The 15,469-nt window shown below is 39.4% G+C and overlaps 2 protein-coding genes and 2 non-coding genes across 7 annotated transcripts in view; all 4 read left to right on the top strand.

Annotated features, from left to right (window-relative positions):
• Positions 1–15,469, top strand: part of LOC103153027 (anoctamin-8-like) — a 29,721-nt gene that overhangs the window by 5,513 nt on the left and 8,739 nt on the right. For 3 of the 4 annotated variants that reach the window (XM_016661656.1, XM_007573786.2, XM_007573785.2), the window contains exons 2-8: positions 7,641–7,751; positions 10,774–10,906; positions 10,996–11,134; positions 11,279–11,375; positions 12,329–12,445; positions 12,586–12,713; positions 14,813–14,974. In XM_016661656.1, the coding sequence (XP_016517142.1) occupies positions 7,641–7,751; positions 10,774–10,906; positions 10,996–11,134; positions 11,279–11,375; positions 12,329–12,445; positions 12,586–12,713; positions 14,813–14,974 (887 nt within the window). Of the gene's footprint in view, positions 1–7,640; positions 7,752–10,773; positions 10,907–10,995; positions 11,185–11,278; positions 11,376–12,328; positions 12,446–12,585; positions 12,714–14,812; positions 14,975–15,469 lie in introns of those variants that run through there. The other variant, XM_016661657.1, reaches the window with a different exon arrangement.
• Positions 2,353–7,324, top strand: LOC103153026 (anoctamin-8-like). Its single transcript, XM_007573783.2, has 6 exons — positions 2,353–2,435; positions 2,530–2,626; positions 3,580–3,696; positions 3,837–3,964; positions 6,065–6,226; positions 6,980–7,324. The coding sequence occupies exons 2-6, from the start codon at positions 2,587–2,589 to the stop codon at positions 7,163–7,165; spliced, it is 633 nt and encodes a 210-aa protein (XP_007573845.1). The 5' UTR covers positions 2,353–2,435; positions 2,530–2,586; the 3' UTR covers positions 7,166–7,324.
• On the top strand, positions 6,521–6,593 carry trnak-cuu (transfer RNA lysine (anticodon CUU)). The gene has a single exon. It is a non-coding gene; the product is annotated as a tRNA-Lys (tRNA).
• trnak-cuu (transfer RNA lysine (anticodon CUU)) lies at positions 15,269–15,341 on the top strand. The gene has a single exon. It is a non-coding gene; the product is annotated as a tRNA-Lys (tRNA).

Below are 15,469 nucleotides of genomic sequence, written 5' to 3'. Positions count from 1 at the left end.
AGGAAAGATTAATTTGGCGGTGTCGACGTAGTTCAGATCTCTATAAACTTCAGGTTTCATCATGCTGTACAATGTGCAGTAGAGTCGTGCCATTTAGCAGCAGGAACACATCAATCTGTTCCATCATCTGAAGTACTTCCTGTTGATAGAATATTCTGAGAGTCAAAAGATGAAGCAAGATGAAGTTTGCATGTTGGCATGAATGTATAAGCCAACATGTCCCTGAAGCATCACCCTCGACCCAGTCGTGTCAAAAGAGAAGCCCATGGTAAAGGCATGATGTTTACTTCAGTGGAAATAAGGGGCTTCAGGAAAATTATGTCAGTCATCGACCATAGATACAAAATCCCTGGCTGGGAAGATTTTTCACACATAGCCATACACAGCCACACTTTATGGTGAAGTTAGAGAAAGGGTGGAGGAGCAACTGAATTCAGTGTCAAAGTTTGCGACCACAACTCAACAACCCAGGATCCTAACAGATCCTATTAGGATCCTAACACATCCTATTAGGATCCTAACACATCCTGTTAGGATCATGGACTGTAAATCCATTAACATGGATTTACATGGATTTACGCTGAGGTTTTGTATTTAGGATACAGCCTAAGTACTGTATCCTTCTGTTGAAGGTAGAAAAATGGACTGTAATTTTTACATGGACTGTAAATCCATGTTAATGGATTTACAGTCCATGTAAATGACGACATACACGGACTGGACATATCGTCCAGTCCGTGTATGTGTATTACCATGAGCAGAGTCAGATTTGTTAGTGCACACCTACCTGTACAGTGATGCTTCAGGAAGTTATTCTTTGGAAGAGAACTTTCACTCATAAATAATTATAAGAGTAAGAGGTTTTTGAGTATTGCTAACGCTGTTGCTGAGCTTGCCTTGTTGACCACATTAGGGAAATGTGTTCAGAAATCATGCAGGACACAAGTAGTATTTAATCTGTCTACAGCTATGCATTCTGGGTACAGAATAAATGTAATTTAAGATTAAATAAATGTCTGCAGGGCTGCACAGTGGCACAGTTGGTAGAGCTGTTGCCTTGCAGCAAGAAGGTTCTGGGTTCAATCCCCCATCTTCTCCCACAGTCCAAAAACATGACTGTTAGGTTAATTGGTCTGTCTACATTGTCCCTAGTCATCCTAATTAGAATGTGTGTGCATGGTTGTTTGTCCTGTCTGTCTCTGTGTTGCCCTGCAACAGACTGGAAACCTCTCCAGGGTGTACCCTGCCTCTCACCCAGAATGTTAGCTGGAGATAGGCACCAGCAACCCTTCTGACCCCACTAGGGACAAGGGTGTAAAGAAAATGGATGGATACATTTCTGCATAAGTAGTTTTTCCCTCACAATAAGAGCATGCATAAACATCTCACTACTTGAAGAATGCTTAACAGTCGCTAATAAAAGCTTCAACACAGATTTTAAACTTTATTCAGCTAAAAGTTTACAAAACCATAAATTAAATTAAATTAAATTAGCGCTTTCATATTTATCTGGAACAGCTCATTTACGGGAAGCTAACTGCCCTAAACATTTTACAAATTAGCAAAAACGCTGCAGGCAATAAATGAAAAATTAGCTCTGCTGTTAGCGCTTCAGCAGATTAGCGGAAGTGGATCCACCACTGAGATTCCATGCAAGAAGAACTGGGTTAAAAACACAATTAGAGCTGAAATGATTAATTGGAATAATTGTGATGAATTAATTATTGAAATAATCAAGTTTTCTGTTTAACTTGAGTAAACAGAATCCTATTAGCACCATATACAAACCAGTTATTAAATGGTTTATCCAAAAGATAATCTACAGATTATCAATACACTGCAATAACTGATCACACAAAGGATGTGATTTTTAGTTTTAGATCAGCTGATCAACAACTGGTCCAGTTAAGCATCTCTAGAATAGACACAGAAACTTCTACTTTACCACAGCTTCTGTTTTTGGACAGTAGATGATTGAAAACATGCTGATGAACTTCAAATGGATGTATTTCTAATTTCCCCAGATACAATAGATGACCACACTCTGCTGTGGCTCCTGAATCAAATTCGTGTTGGAATCCCACAGGTCAGCATCCAGGTCCGGCAACATAAACACACCCAGACCCACGCCTTCTTCATCGCAATAACATTTGAAAAGTAAGATTCAACTTCTTTCACAGGTACAAGAAAAAATAGTCTCTTATTTCAGATGGAAATAAAATCTTGCTGTTTATCCCCCCCAACAGCCTGCTGCGAGGAGCCGAGCAGATGGGCATGTACAAGACTGTGAAGCCACAGTTTGGTGGTGGCATGCGCCGCTTCTCCTGTGAGGAAGACAACATCTATGAGAACATAGAAAGCGAGCTTTGCTTTTTCACCTCGCAGGTTAAAAGTCTGGGATTCTCGTTATCAGTGTCACCTGGAAGTGTTAGAATGTAACTCAGGTCTTCGTAAAAAAAAAAATGGATGTACAAATGTAGGTGTTATTTTATTAAATTCCATAAAACCATGTGTGCCTGTTGTGCTTAGGAACGTCAGAGCATCATTAAGTATTGGCTGGATAACCTGCGTGCCAAACAGGGGGAGATGCTCCACAACATCCACTTCTTGGAGGGGCAGCCAATAAGTGAGATGCTTTTTATCATCTACATTTTCCAGGCCGCTCTGCATCTTCTCATTCCTTTATTCTGGTTTTATCCCTTAATGCAGGGGTTAATGTTCAAAGTGTGGCCTGGGGGCCACTTTTGCAGCAGCTAAGCTAATTTTGTGTGGATCATGGCTGCAAGCAGGGTATATGTTTTTATGATGTAAAGCTCTTTGAACTGCCTTGTTGCTGAAATGTGCTATGCAAATAACATTTGATTGATATATAATTAGGGGCCCAGGACAGGCAGATGATCCAAATGAAAACTTTTTTTTTCAGTTAAAAAAGTAAATTTTTTACAAACTGAAATGTTCTAAAAATGGAAAACATTAGACACATTACAAAGTATTTATCTTATAATATACATGTTTTTTTTCTTTTTGTTTCTTAATTTCATATTGATATCCAGCAACTTTTATTATATAGCAGACATGATTTCACCAAAATCTGCATTTAGTTGATTTACTAAACTTTGGCAATATCAAGGAGTTTTCAAAGAAAATCCAAAATCATCTTCTTATTGTTGAAAATAGACAATAAATTGAGTCATTATACGACAACTCTACAACTTTAATAAGTACAAAACTTTTTTTTTATCAGTGATTTATAGATACTTTCCTGTCAAAAATTACTACTTTTTGTTTCACTAAAATGTCCCATGTGTAGTTTATTGCTGAGCAGGTAAAAATGTTATATATTCAATGTTTTTTCCTTGTCATATTTATGTGGCACTTTTGGACAAGGAGCTAAAAAAGTTCAACAAAAAGTTACAGCATTGTTAGTATCTTAAAAGTTTACATACCCCAAAGCTTTTCACATCTTGCCACATTGTAACCCCAAAAACTTTGATTGATTTGGTTATGAGTTTATGTGATGGAACTGGGAACAAGCATCGAACTGGGAACTCTGGTTTCAGCCGTTGTCTGTACTTTTAGTTCCAGAGCTAATCGCTCGGGGAGTGATCCATCAGATGTTTCCTCTTCATGAACAAAGAATACTCAACCAGCTGATGACTTCGTGGGTCCAGGCTGTGTGTGAAAGGCAGCCCCTCGGTAAGAAATACTGGAGGATGACATGGAATGCCTCATACTGAATAGATTCCTTGAAATCGGGTCCACTTCTGCTAACTCAAGGTTGGAGTTTTTTAAAGCAAGCTGAATATCCTCAGTTATGTCTAATAAATCATTTCCAGATGACATTTGTGACTACTTTGGAGTGAAGATCGGCATGTACTTTGCTTGGCTGGGTTTCTACACCAACTCCATGCTCTACCCTGCCGTCATCGGCTTTCTGCTCTGGATACTAGCAGAAGATGATCAGGTATCACAAACCTTAAAGAGAGAGCTTTTGAGGGTATTTCAATTCATGATGTAAAATTATGGAACAAGTTAAATGAGGAGTTAAAACAAAGTCAAAATGTAATACAATTTGAAAAGAAAAATTAGGTCATTTTCACTAGCTGTAGAAATATTGGTGAGACTTAGCACAAATCTGTATAGGTAAACTGAGCCTAACGCAGAGTGTGTGTGGGTATGGATGTATGCATGTACATATATGTGTGTCTGACGACGAGTCCATGGCAAAAATACCCCCAAAAAACAGATAAAATGGAAAATTAATTAAACTATGTCAAGATTTTTCTTTTTTTTATTTAATAATGAGGGTCCACCTCAAAACATGGTAAGTTTATCGGGTAGGAGTTCATAAGTTTTGTACTTCTTCCTATTCCTTTTCGGGCATGTTAAGATTATTGTGGTACAAAAAATATGTCTTTTGCAATACTTGTTCATGTCTGTTTCTTTATACTGCTATCATATTGAAAATAAATAAATAGTTCACCATTTTAGTTAAGTGAAGTTCTGTTAAAAGAAGTTCATATGTTATCTGTAGTTAATTTGATCTTATTGCTCAATATGTGTTGAGAAAATAATAATAATCACTGCATTATTATTTTTGTTTTACTTATCTTACATTCAACTTTTATTCCTATGTGCCCATATATTTATTTTACTCGTACTATTCATCATATTAAGAATCATTTTGCATTTATTGATTATATTGTTTTTGCTTAATAGTTATACTCTTGTTGTTTATTCCACCGTATGTCCCTCTTATGTTCCCCTTTGACCTTATACTTCCAGAGCATAGTTTGGAGACATATTGATGGGTGAAGTGAAACATGTACATTGCAGCATTTATAGTAGGTAGAAAAATTAAGTTCATAAGTTCATTTCCTGCAGGAAATGAGGAACTTCTGCAAAGATAAGGAACCGGCGGTTCTAGGTGTTTTTTCAGGGTTGCAAAACAGCCACCTTACATCTGTGCTGTCATGATCCGTGTTTTTGTGCATTTATGTTAAGGTTTTTCTGTGTTCAGTTTCTGTCCTGTGTGTCTGTTTTTTTTGTGTGTTTTCTGTTTTTTTTTCTCAGGTGTGTCTCATTCCTTGATTACCCTCCCAGTGTATTTAGTCCCACCTGTTGTCTTTGTCTTTTGTTGGGTCCTTGTCGTTTGTTGTACGTCTTCTTCCTAGCTCTCCAGTCGTACTGTATGACGTCCTGGTTAGTCTTAGCTCCTGCATTCAGTCACCAATTGTCAGTTGCTACCGGTTATTAGCTGTGTGCTATTGTTCCTGCTGTGCTGCCTGATTGGACTGTTTAGAACAGGGGTCACCAACTCCAGTCCTCGAGGGCTACCGTCCTGTAACTTTTAGATGCGTCTCTGCTCAAACACACCTGGATCAAATAAACTGCTCGTTTCCAGCCTATTGCAGAGAGGAATGAATGCTGGTGAGGGAATTCAGACATTTTGGAGCAGAGGTGAATCTAAAAGTTGCAGGATGGTAGCCCTTGAGGACTGGAGTTGGTGACCCCTGGTTTAGAGCAACATTCATCATTAAATTCATCATCATCACCATAACCTGGGTCTCAGCGTTTATCCTCACAATCACCGCTTTATGATATGTGCAAAGAGAGTAGACAAGTGAATAATAGCAACGTCATTTCCTTTTTTAACTAGAAGTCTGATGACCTCCACTCTGTACTTTATGTTTGCATGACCAAAGACTTGACATGCAAAGAACATTTTAGCCAGCATTACTGTAATACATATACTTATTAAAAAAGGCAACACATTTTCAGTTTATGAACAGAAATCCATGTTTTTAGTGTTTTTCTCCTGTGTGCTGTAGAGTCATTCTCAGATTTTATATTTTCACAGAGAAAAGTTTCAAAAAGTACACATTGAAAGGGGAACATCTTCGGGTGGAAACTACTAAAAATCAATAATTTGATTTTACTTTATTTATGACTGCTACCAGGTATTAATCTCACTGTCATGCTAAAGAAAACTGATGGATCCTCCTCACAGCTTTACAATTAAAGTGGCGTAAAGTGACTGACTCAACCTTTTGTCCCCACACAGACCAGCCAGGATATCTGCTGTGTGGTTTTTGCTCTCTTTAATGTCGTCTGGGCAACTTTATTTCTGGAGCGCTGGAAGCGGCGAGAAGCGGAGCTGGCCTACAGGTGGGGCACCCTGGACACCCCCGCCGAGTCCTTGGAGGAGCCCAGGCCCCAGTTCAGGGTGAGAACTTTTCACAATATAAGCACAGGCTTCCTGTAATAATGACCCTGAAAGTTTCTCATGTCTTGGTGATATTTCCTCTGACAGTCTTCCTCCCAACACAGGGTTAGCCTACAATAGCAGGAAATGGGGTTGGTGGGTCCATGTGCTCTGAGAGCAGCAGGAGGGGCGGGGTTAGTATGTGTGTGGGGAGTGAGGGGGGTGGTGTTATTAGGTTGCATACCCCCACAAAAAGAAGCAGTGGTGGGAGGGGTTGTGATGGGTAAAGAGGCACACAGGTCACATGGGAGCTGAGCCCGGCTAGCTCAGTCGGTAGAGCATGAGACTCTTAATCTCAGGGTCGTGGGTTCGAGCCCCACGTTGGGCGCTTGCTTTTGTCAAGTTTCATTGTGTTGCCCACATAAACAGATCATGTTATCAAGCATTACACTGACCTAGGTTGTTTTTCATACTTTCATGGAAGTTAATTTTTTGAGGGAAGCTCATATTAATTAAATTAAAAGTATGTTATTGATCCCAAAGGGAAATTAAATGGTGGTGTAGACAGTGATGGCTGTTGGCAGAAAAGAGCTCCTGTAGCAGTCTGTATTACAGCAAATTCGAAAAAGCCTCTGACCAAAGACACTGTTTTTCTAAGACAATCTCATGGTCAGGGTTGTTCATAATGTTATTTGGAAAGTCCTTCTTTGCTTCATCATGTCCAGAGGACCCCCAGTCTTTCTCAACAATCTCATTTCTAATGTGTGCCTACAGGGTGTGAGGCGGTGCAGTCCCATAACAGGCTGTGAGGAGTTCTACTACCCCGCCTGGAAGAGAGCCATGTTCAGATGGCTGGTCAGCCTGCCTGTCTGCCTGCTCTGCCTCTGCTTCGTCTTCCTCGCCATGCTCCTCTGTCTTCAACTGCAGGTCTTTGTTGGACACCACTGTCTACCATGCTAAACAAAAACAGCTAGTAATGACACAGCTCCACAGCCAAACATAAAGAATCCAATATTAAAGTATTCAATTTTCAAACAGGTAAAATATGCATATTCTATATAGTGTCTAGTGCTAGTTTTATGACACACATAGAGTCATCTAGCCCTTTGAGATCTCAAGACGTAANGAAAAAAGTGTTTCCATTGCAGTTTTGCAACATCAACCAATAAACCTCTCATCCTAGCTGAAAAAACTTTTAAGCAAAAAACACGTCCTCAATGAAACACGTGAAATGTCAGATTGGTCAATGGAAATGCAGCTAGTGATGAGTGGCAGAGTGTTACTAACAAACAGCCAGTCATCTGTGGTCATGATTGTCACAATGATAAATACCACCACCTGTCTGGTACATGTTGTCTTTCATCAGCATACACTCACGGTTTTTATGTGCTTTATCCTTCCATGTTAGACTCATTCTTTTCTTTCTTTTTCTTAGATAAACTGTTCGGGAAACGACTTCTGCTGGCCAGACATTACATCAACTCTCGCAAGTCCTGGTTAAAGATGGTTCCCACACAAAACTGTGACATCCTGATGACTTTTCCAGGTAAACGCTCTGCTCTGACATGTCCTCCATGTTTGTCCTGCAGTGAGGAGAGAAGGCGCTGGTAGCTAGTCAGAGATTTATAGTGAAGTGCTTTGGAGGATATTAAAAGTTGTCCATTAACAGCACCTGTTTTTTCTGCTGTCTCCTTTTAATGGAAGGGCCAGCAATGTGAACTTGAAGCATTTCATTAAGCCACCATACACATGCAGCGTGAAGGAGCACATCCTGTTTTATGTGAGCTGTTTAAACAGAGCACGCTGTTTACTTATGGGCAGATAAGCGGCTTAAGTCAACATTTATTATTTCTGTCTGAATACACAATTGCCACATTTGTCTCAGACACCGTTTCTAAAAGGACGGCGTGTAAAATATATTTTTTTTTTCTATGAAAGATGAGGAAATTATGGAACTCAGCTTGACTGACCTTTATCCCCCAGTACCACCTATCACGAGTGAGCATATTAGTGCTGTTAAAAATAGCTTCTACTCAACCTTACTCTGTGTGCACTGATTAGAAATTACCTTTCAGAATCAATTGAACAGCCTACTATCTCAAAAATAAAATATTTATATCAAAATAAATCAATTACAGAAAGATCCCAGATTTACAGAACTATCAGGTTATGGTTGGAAATGCACATAAAAATCAAAAGGAATCACAGTATGTCTGATTTATTCCACAACCAATTCAAGCTGAACAGAAAGAGTTGCAACCAGAGGCAGTCCTGGTCTGTTTGGCGCCCTGGGCTCGTTCTGCCCACCCAAGATGGCGCACTGTGGGCGGTTGCCCATGTCGCTCGTATCAGAAAATGCCACTGGCCACAACACATTGGCTACTTGAGTAATGATGTACACGACAGACCCGTGCCCAGCACTAGAAGGTTGTGCTAGGTGGTTGGTCTAGGCTATGCTAAGCTCCAATGTGGTACGTTTTAGCCAAAAATGGAATGCCCCCAGCTTCCACAAGCAAAGAGAAAGCAGACAGAATATTGATGAGAGGAAAGATTAATTTGGCGGTGTCGACGTAGTTCAGATCTCTATAAACTTCAGGTTTCATCATGCTGTACAATGTGCAGTAGAGTCGTGCCATTTAGCAGCAGGAACACATCAATCTGTTTCCATCATCTGAAGTACTTCCTGTTGATAGAATATTCTGAGAGTCAAAAGATGAAGCAAGATGAAGTTTGCATGTTGGCATGAATGTATAAGCCAACATGTCCCTGAAGTATCACCCTTGACCCAGCCGTGTCAAAAGAGAAGCCCATGGTAAAGGCATGATGTTTACTTCAGTGGAAATAAGGGGCTTCAGGAAAATTATGTCAGTCATCGACCATAGATTCAAAATCCCTGGCTGGGAAGATTTTTCACACATAGCCATACACAGCCACACTTTATGGTGAAGTTAGAGAAAGGGTGGAGGAGCAACTGAATTCAGTGTCAAAGTTTGCGACCACAACTCAACAACCCAGGATCCTAACAGATCCTATTAGGATCCTAACACATCCTATTAGGATCCTAACACATCCTGTTAGGATCATGGACTGTAAATCCATTAACATGGATTTACATGGATTTACGCTGAGGTTTTGTATTTAGGATACAGCCTAAGTACTGTATCCTTCTGTTGAAGGTAGAAAAATGGACTGTAATTTTTACATGGACTGTAAATCCATGTTAATGGATTTACAGTCCATGTAAATGACGACATACACGGACTGGACATATCGTCCAGTCCGTGTATGTGTATTACCATGAGCAGAGTCAGATTTGTTAGTGCACACCTACCTGTACAGTGATGCTTCAGGAAGTTATTCTTTGGAAGAGAACTTTCACTCATAAATAATTATAAGAGTAAGAGGTTTTTGAGTATTGCTAACGCTGTTGCTGAGCTTGCCTTGTTGACCACATTAGGGAAATGTGTTCAGAAATCATGCAGGACACAAGTAGTATTTAATCTGTCTACAGCTATGCATTCTGGGTACAGAATAAATGTAATTTAAGATTAAATAAATGTCTGCAGGGCTGCACAGTGGCACAGTTGGTAGAGCTGTTGCCTTGCAGCAAGAAGGTTCTGGGTTCAATCCCCCATCTTCTCCCACAGTCCAAAAACATGACTGTTAGGTTAATTGGTCTGTCTACATTGTCCCTAGTCATCCTAATTAGAATGTGTGTGCATGGTTGTTTGTCCTGTCTGTCTCTGTGTTGCCCTGCAACAGACTGGAAACCTCTCCAGGGTGTACCCTGCCTCTCACCCAGAATGTTAGCTGGAGATAGGCACCAGCAACCCTTCTGACCCCACTAGGGACAAGGGTGTAAAGAAAATGGATGGATACATTTCTGCATAAGTAGTTTTTCCCTCACAATAAGAGCATGCATAAACATCTCACTACTTGAAGAATGCTTAACAGTCGCTAATAAAAGCTTCAACACAGATTTTAAACTTTATTCAGCTAAAAGTTTACAAAACCATAAATTAAATTAAATTAAATTAGCGCTTTCATATTTATCTGGAACAGCTCATTTACGGGAAGCTAACTGCCCTAAACATTTTACAAATTAGCAAAAACGCTGCAGGCAATAAATGAAAAATTAGCTCTGCTGTTAGCGCTTCAGCAGATTAGCGGAAGTGGATCCACCACTGAGATTCCATGCAAGAAGAACTGGGTTAAAAACACAATTAGAGCTGAAATGATTAATTGGAATAATTGTGATGAATTAATTATTGAAATAATCAAGTTTTCTGTTTAACTTGAGTAAACAGAATCCTATTAGCACCATATACAAACCAGTTATTAAATGGTTTATCCAAAAGATAATCTACAGATTATCAATACACTGCAATAACTGATCACACAAAGGATGTGATTTTTAGTTTTAGATCAGCTGATCAACAACTGGTCCAGTTAAGCATCTCTAGAATAGACACAGAAACTTCTACTTTACCACAGCTTCTGTTTTTGGACAGTAGATGATTGAAAACATGCTGATGAACTTCAAATGGATGTATTTCTAATTTCCCCAGATACAATAGATGACCACACTCTGCTGTGGCTCCTGAATCAAATTCGTGTTGGAATCCCACAGGTCAGCATCCAGGTCCGGCAACATAAACACACCCAGACCCACGCCTTCTTCATCGCAATAACATTTGAAAAGTAAGATTCAACTTCTTTCACAGGTACAAGAAAAAATAGTCTCTTATTTCAGATGGAAATAAAATCTTGCTGTTTATCCCCCCCAACAGCCTGCTGCGAGGAGCCGAGCAGATGGGCATGTACAAGACTGTGAAGCCACAGTTTGGTGGTGGCATGCGCCGCTTCTCCTGTGAGGAAGACAACATCTATGAGAACATAGAAAGCGAGCTTTGCTTTTTCACCTCGCAGGTTAAAAGTCTGGGATTCTCGTTATCAGTGTCACCTGGAAGTGTTAGAATGTAACTCAGGTCTTCGTAAAAAAAAAAATGGATGTACAAATGTAGGTGTTATTTTATTAAATTCCATAAAACCATGTGTGCCTGTTGTGCTTAGGAACGTCAGAGCATCATTAAGTATTGGCTGGATAACCTGCGTGCCAAACAGGGGGAGATGCTCCACAACATCCACTTCTTGGAGGGGCAGCCAATAAGTGAGATGCTTTTTATCATCTACATTTTCCAGGCCGCTCTGCATCTTCTCATTCCTTTATTCTGGTTTTATCCCTTAATGCAGGGGTTAATGTTCAAAGTGTGGCCTGGGGGCCACTTTTGCAGCAGCTAAGCTAATTTTGTGTGGATCATGGCTGCAAGCAGGGTATATGTTTTTATGATGTAAAGCTCTTTGAACTGCCTTGTTGCTGAAATGTGCTATGCAAATAACATTTGATTGATATATAATTAGGGGCCCAGGACAGGCAGATGATCCAAATGAAAACTTTTTTTTTCAGTTAAAAAAGTAAATTTTTTACAAACTGAAATGTTCTAAAAATGGAAAACATTAGACACATTACAAAGTATTTATCTTATAATATACATGTTTTTTTTCTTTTTGTTTCTTAATTTCATATTGATATCCAGCAACTTTTATTATATAGCAGACATGATTTCACCAAAATCTGCATTTAGTTGATTTACTAAACTTTGGCAATATCAAGGAGTTTTCAAAGAAAATCCAAAATCATCTTCTTATTGTTGAAAATAGACAATAAATTGAGTCATTATACGACAACTCTACAACTTTAATAAGTACAAAACTTTTTTTTTATCAGTGATTTATAGATACTTTCCTGTCAAAAATTACTACTTTTTGTTTCACTAAAATGTCCCATGTGTAGTTTATTGCTGAGCAGGTAAAAATGTTATATATTCAATGTTTTTTCCTTGTCATATTTATGTGGCACTTTTGGACAAGGAGCTAAAAAAGTTCAACAAAAAGTTACAGCATTGTTAGTATCTTAAAAGTTTACATACCCCAAAGCTTTTCACATCTTGCCACATTGTAACCCCAAAAACTTTGATTGATTTGGTTATGAGTTTATGTGATGGAACTGGGAACAAGCATCGAACTGGGAACTCTGGTTTCAGCCGTTGTCTGTACTTTTAGTTCCAGAGCTAATCGCTCGGGGAGTGATCCATCAGATGTTTCCTCTTCATGAACAAAGAATACTCAACCAGCTGATGACTTCGTGGGTCCAGGCTGTGTGTGAAAGGCAGCCCCTCGGTAAGAAATACTGGAGGATGACATGGAATGCCTCATACTGAATAGATTCCTTGAAATCGGGTCCACTTCTGCTAACTCAAGGTTGGAGTTTTTTAAAGCAAGCTGAATATCCTCAGTTATGTCTAATAAATCATTTCCAGATGACATTTGTGACTACTTTGGAGTGAAGATCGGCATGTACTTTGCTTGGCTGGGTTTCTACACCAACTCCATGCTCTACCCTGCCGTCATCGGCTTTCTGCTCTGGATACTAGCAGAAGATGATCAGGTATCACAAACCTTAAAGAGAGAGCTTTTGAGGGTATTTCAATTCATGATGTAAAATTATGGAACAAGTTAAATGAGGAGTTAAAACAAAGTCAAAATGTAATACAATTTGAAAAGAAAAATTAGGTCATTTTCACTAGCTGTAGAAATATTGGTGAGACTTAGCACAAATCTGTATAGGTAAACTGAGCCTAACGCAGAGTGTGTGTGGGTATGGATGTATGCATGTACATATATGTGTGTCTGACGACGAGTCCATGGCAAAAATACCCCCAAAAAACAGATAAAATGGAAAATTAATTAAACTATGTCAAGATTTTTCTTTTTTTTATTTAATAATGAGGGTCCACCTCAAAACATGGTAAGTTTATCGGGTAGGAGTTCATAAGTTTTGTACTTCTTCCTATTCCTTTTCGGGCATGTTAAGATTATTGTGGTACAAAAAATATGTCTTTTGCAATACTTGTTCATGTCTGTTTCTTTATACTGCTATCATATTGAAAATAAATAAATAGTTCACCATTTTAGTTAAGTGAAGTTCTGTTAAAAGAAGTTCATATGTTATCTGTAGTTAATTTGATCTTATTGCTCAATATGTGTTGAGAAAATAATAATAATCACTGCATTATTATTTTTGTTTTACTTATCTTACATTCAACTTTTATTCCTATGTGCCCATATATTTATTTTACTCGTACTATTCATCATATTAAGAATCATTTTGCATTTATTGATTATATTGTTTTTGCTTAATAGTTATACTCTTGTTGTTTATTCCACCGTATGTCCCTCTTATGTTCCCCTTTGACCTTATACTTCCAGAGCATAGTTTGGAGACATATTGATGGGTGAAGTGAAACATGTACATTGCAGCATTTATAGTAGGTAGAAAAATTAAGTTCATAAGTTCATTTCCTGCAGGAAATGAGGAACTTCTGCAAAGATAAGGAACCGGCGGTTCTAGGTGTTTTTTCAGGGTTGCAAAACAGCCACCTTACATCTGTGCTGTCATGATCCGTGTTTTTGTGCATTTATGTTAAGGTTTTTCTGTGTTCAGTTTCTGTCCTGTGTGTCTGTTTTTTTTGTGTGTTTTCTGTTTTTTTTTCTCAGGTGTGTCTCATTCCTTGATTACCCTCCCAGTGTATTTAGTCCCACCTGTTGTCTTTGTCTTTTGTTGGGTCCTTGTCGTTTGTTGTACGTCTTCTTCCTAGCTCTCCAGTCGTACTGTATGACGTCCTGGTTAGTCTTAGCTCCTGCATTCAGTCACCAATTGTCAGTTGCTACCGGTTATTAGCTGTGTGCTATTGTTCCTGCTGTGCTGCCTGATTGGACTGTTTAGAACAGGGGTCACCAACTCCAGTCCTCGAGGGCTACCATCCTGTAACTTTTAGATGCGTCTCTGCTCAAACACACCTGGATCAAATAAACTGCTTGTTTCCAGCTTATTGCAGAGAGGAGTGAATGCTGGTGAGGGAATTCAGACATTTTGGAGCAGAGGTGAATCTAAAAGTTGCAGGATGGTAGCCCTTGAGGACTGGAGTTGGTGACCCCTGGTTTAGAGCAACATTCATCATTAAATTCATCATCATCACCATAACCTGGGTCTCAGCGTTTATCCTCACAATCACCGCTTTATGATATGTGCAAAGAGAGTAGACAAGTGAATAATAGCAACGTCATTTCCTTTTTTAACTAGAAGTCTGATGACCTCCACTCTGTACTTTATGTTTGCATGACCAAAGACTTGACATGCAAAGAACATTTTAGCCAGCATTACTGTAATACATATACTTATTAAAAAAGGCAACACATTTTCAGTTTATGAACAGAAATCCATGTCTTTAGTGTTTTCTCCTGTGTGCTGTAGAGTCATTCTCAGATTTTATATTTTCACAGAGAAAAGTTTCAAAAAGTACACATTGAAAGGGGAACATCTTCGGGTGGAAACTACTAAAAATCAATAATTTGATTTTACTTTATTTATGACTGCTACCAGGTATTAATCTCACTGTCATGCTAAAGAAAACTGATGGATCCTCCTCACTGCTTTACAATTAAAGTGGCGTAAAGTGACTGACTCAACCTTTTGTCCCCACACAGACCAGCCAGGATATCTGCTGTGTGGTTTTTGCTCTCTTTAATGTCGTCTGGGCAACTTTATTTCTGGAGCGCTGGAAGCGGCGAGAAGCGGAGCTGGCCTACAGGTGGGGCACCCTGGACACCCCCGCCGAGTCCTTGGAGGAGCCCAGGCCCCAGTTCAGGGTGAGAACTTTTCACAATATAAGCACAGGCTTCCTGTAATAATGACCCTGAAAGTTTCTCATGTCTTGGTGATATTTCCTCTGACAGTCTTCCTCCCAACACAGGGTTAGCCTACAATAGCAGGAAATGGGGTTGGTGGGTCCATGTGCTCTGAGAGCAGCAGGAGGGGCGGGGTTAGTATGTGTGTGGGGAGTGAGGGGGGTGGTGTTATTAGGTTGCATACCCCCACAAAAAGAAGCAGTGGTGGGAGGGGTTGTGATGGGTAAAGAGGCACACAGGTCACATGGGAGCTGAGCCCGGCTAGCTCAGTCGGTAGAGCATGAGACTCTTAATCTCAGGGTCGTGGGTTCGAGCCCCACGTTGGGCGCTTGCTTTTGTCAAGTTTCATTGTGTTGCCCACATAAACAGATCATGTTACCAAGCATTACACTGACCTAGGTTGTTTTTCATACTTTCATGGAAGTTAATTTTTTGAGGGAAGCTCATATTAATTAA

The sequence above is a fragment of the Poecilia formosa genome, unplaced genomic scaffold (assembly GCF_000485575.1).
Source record: "Poecilia formosa unplaced genomic scaffold, Poecilia_formosa-5.1.2 Scaffold338, whole genome shotgun sequence".
Classification (NCBI taxonomy): Eukaryota; Metazoa; Chordata; class Actinopteri; order Cyprinodontiformes; family Poeciliidae; genus Poecilia; species Poecilia formosa.
This window is presented reverse-complemented; position numbering and strand designations above follow the sequence as displayed.

Excerpts from the sequence above, each read along its gene's own strand:
- LOC103153026 (XM_007573783.2), top strand. The coding sequence starts at position 2,587 with ATGCTCCACAACATCCACTTCTTGGAGGGGCAGCCAATAA. Across the intron at positions 3,697-3,836 it reads GTGTGAAAGGCAGCCCCTCG|ATGACATTTGTGACTACTTT; the intron begins GTAAGAAATACT and ends AATCATTTCCAG. Across the intron at positions 3,965-6,064 it reads TACTAGCAGAAGATGATCAG|ACCAGCCAGGATATCTGCTG; the intron begins GTATCACAAACC and ends GTCCCCACACAG.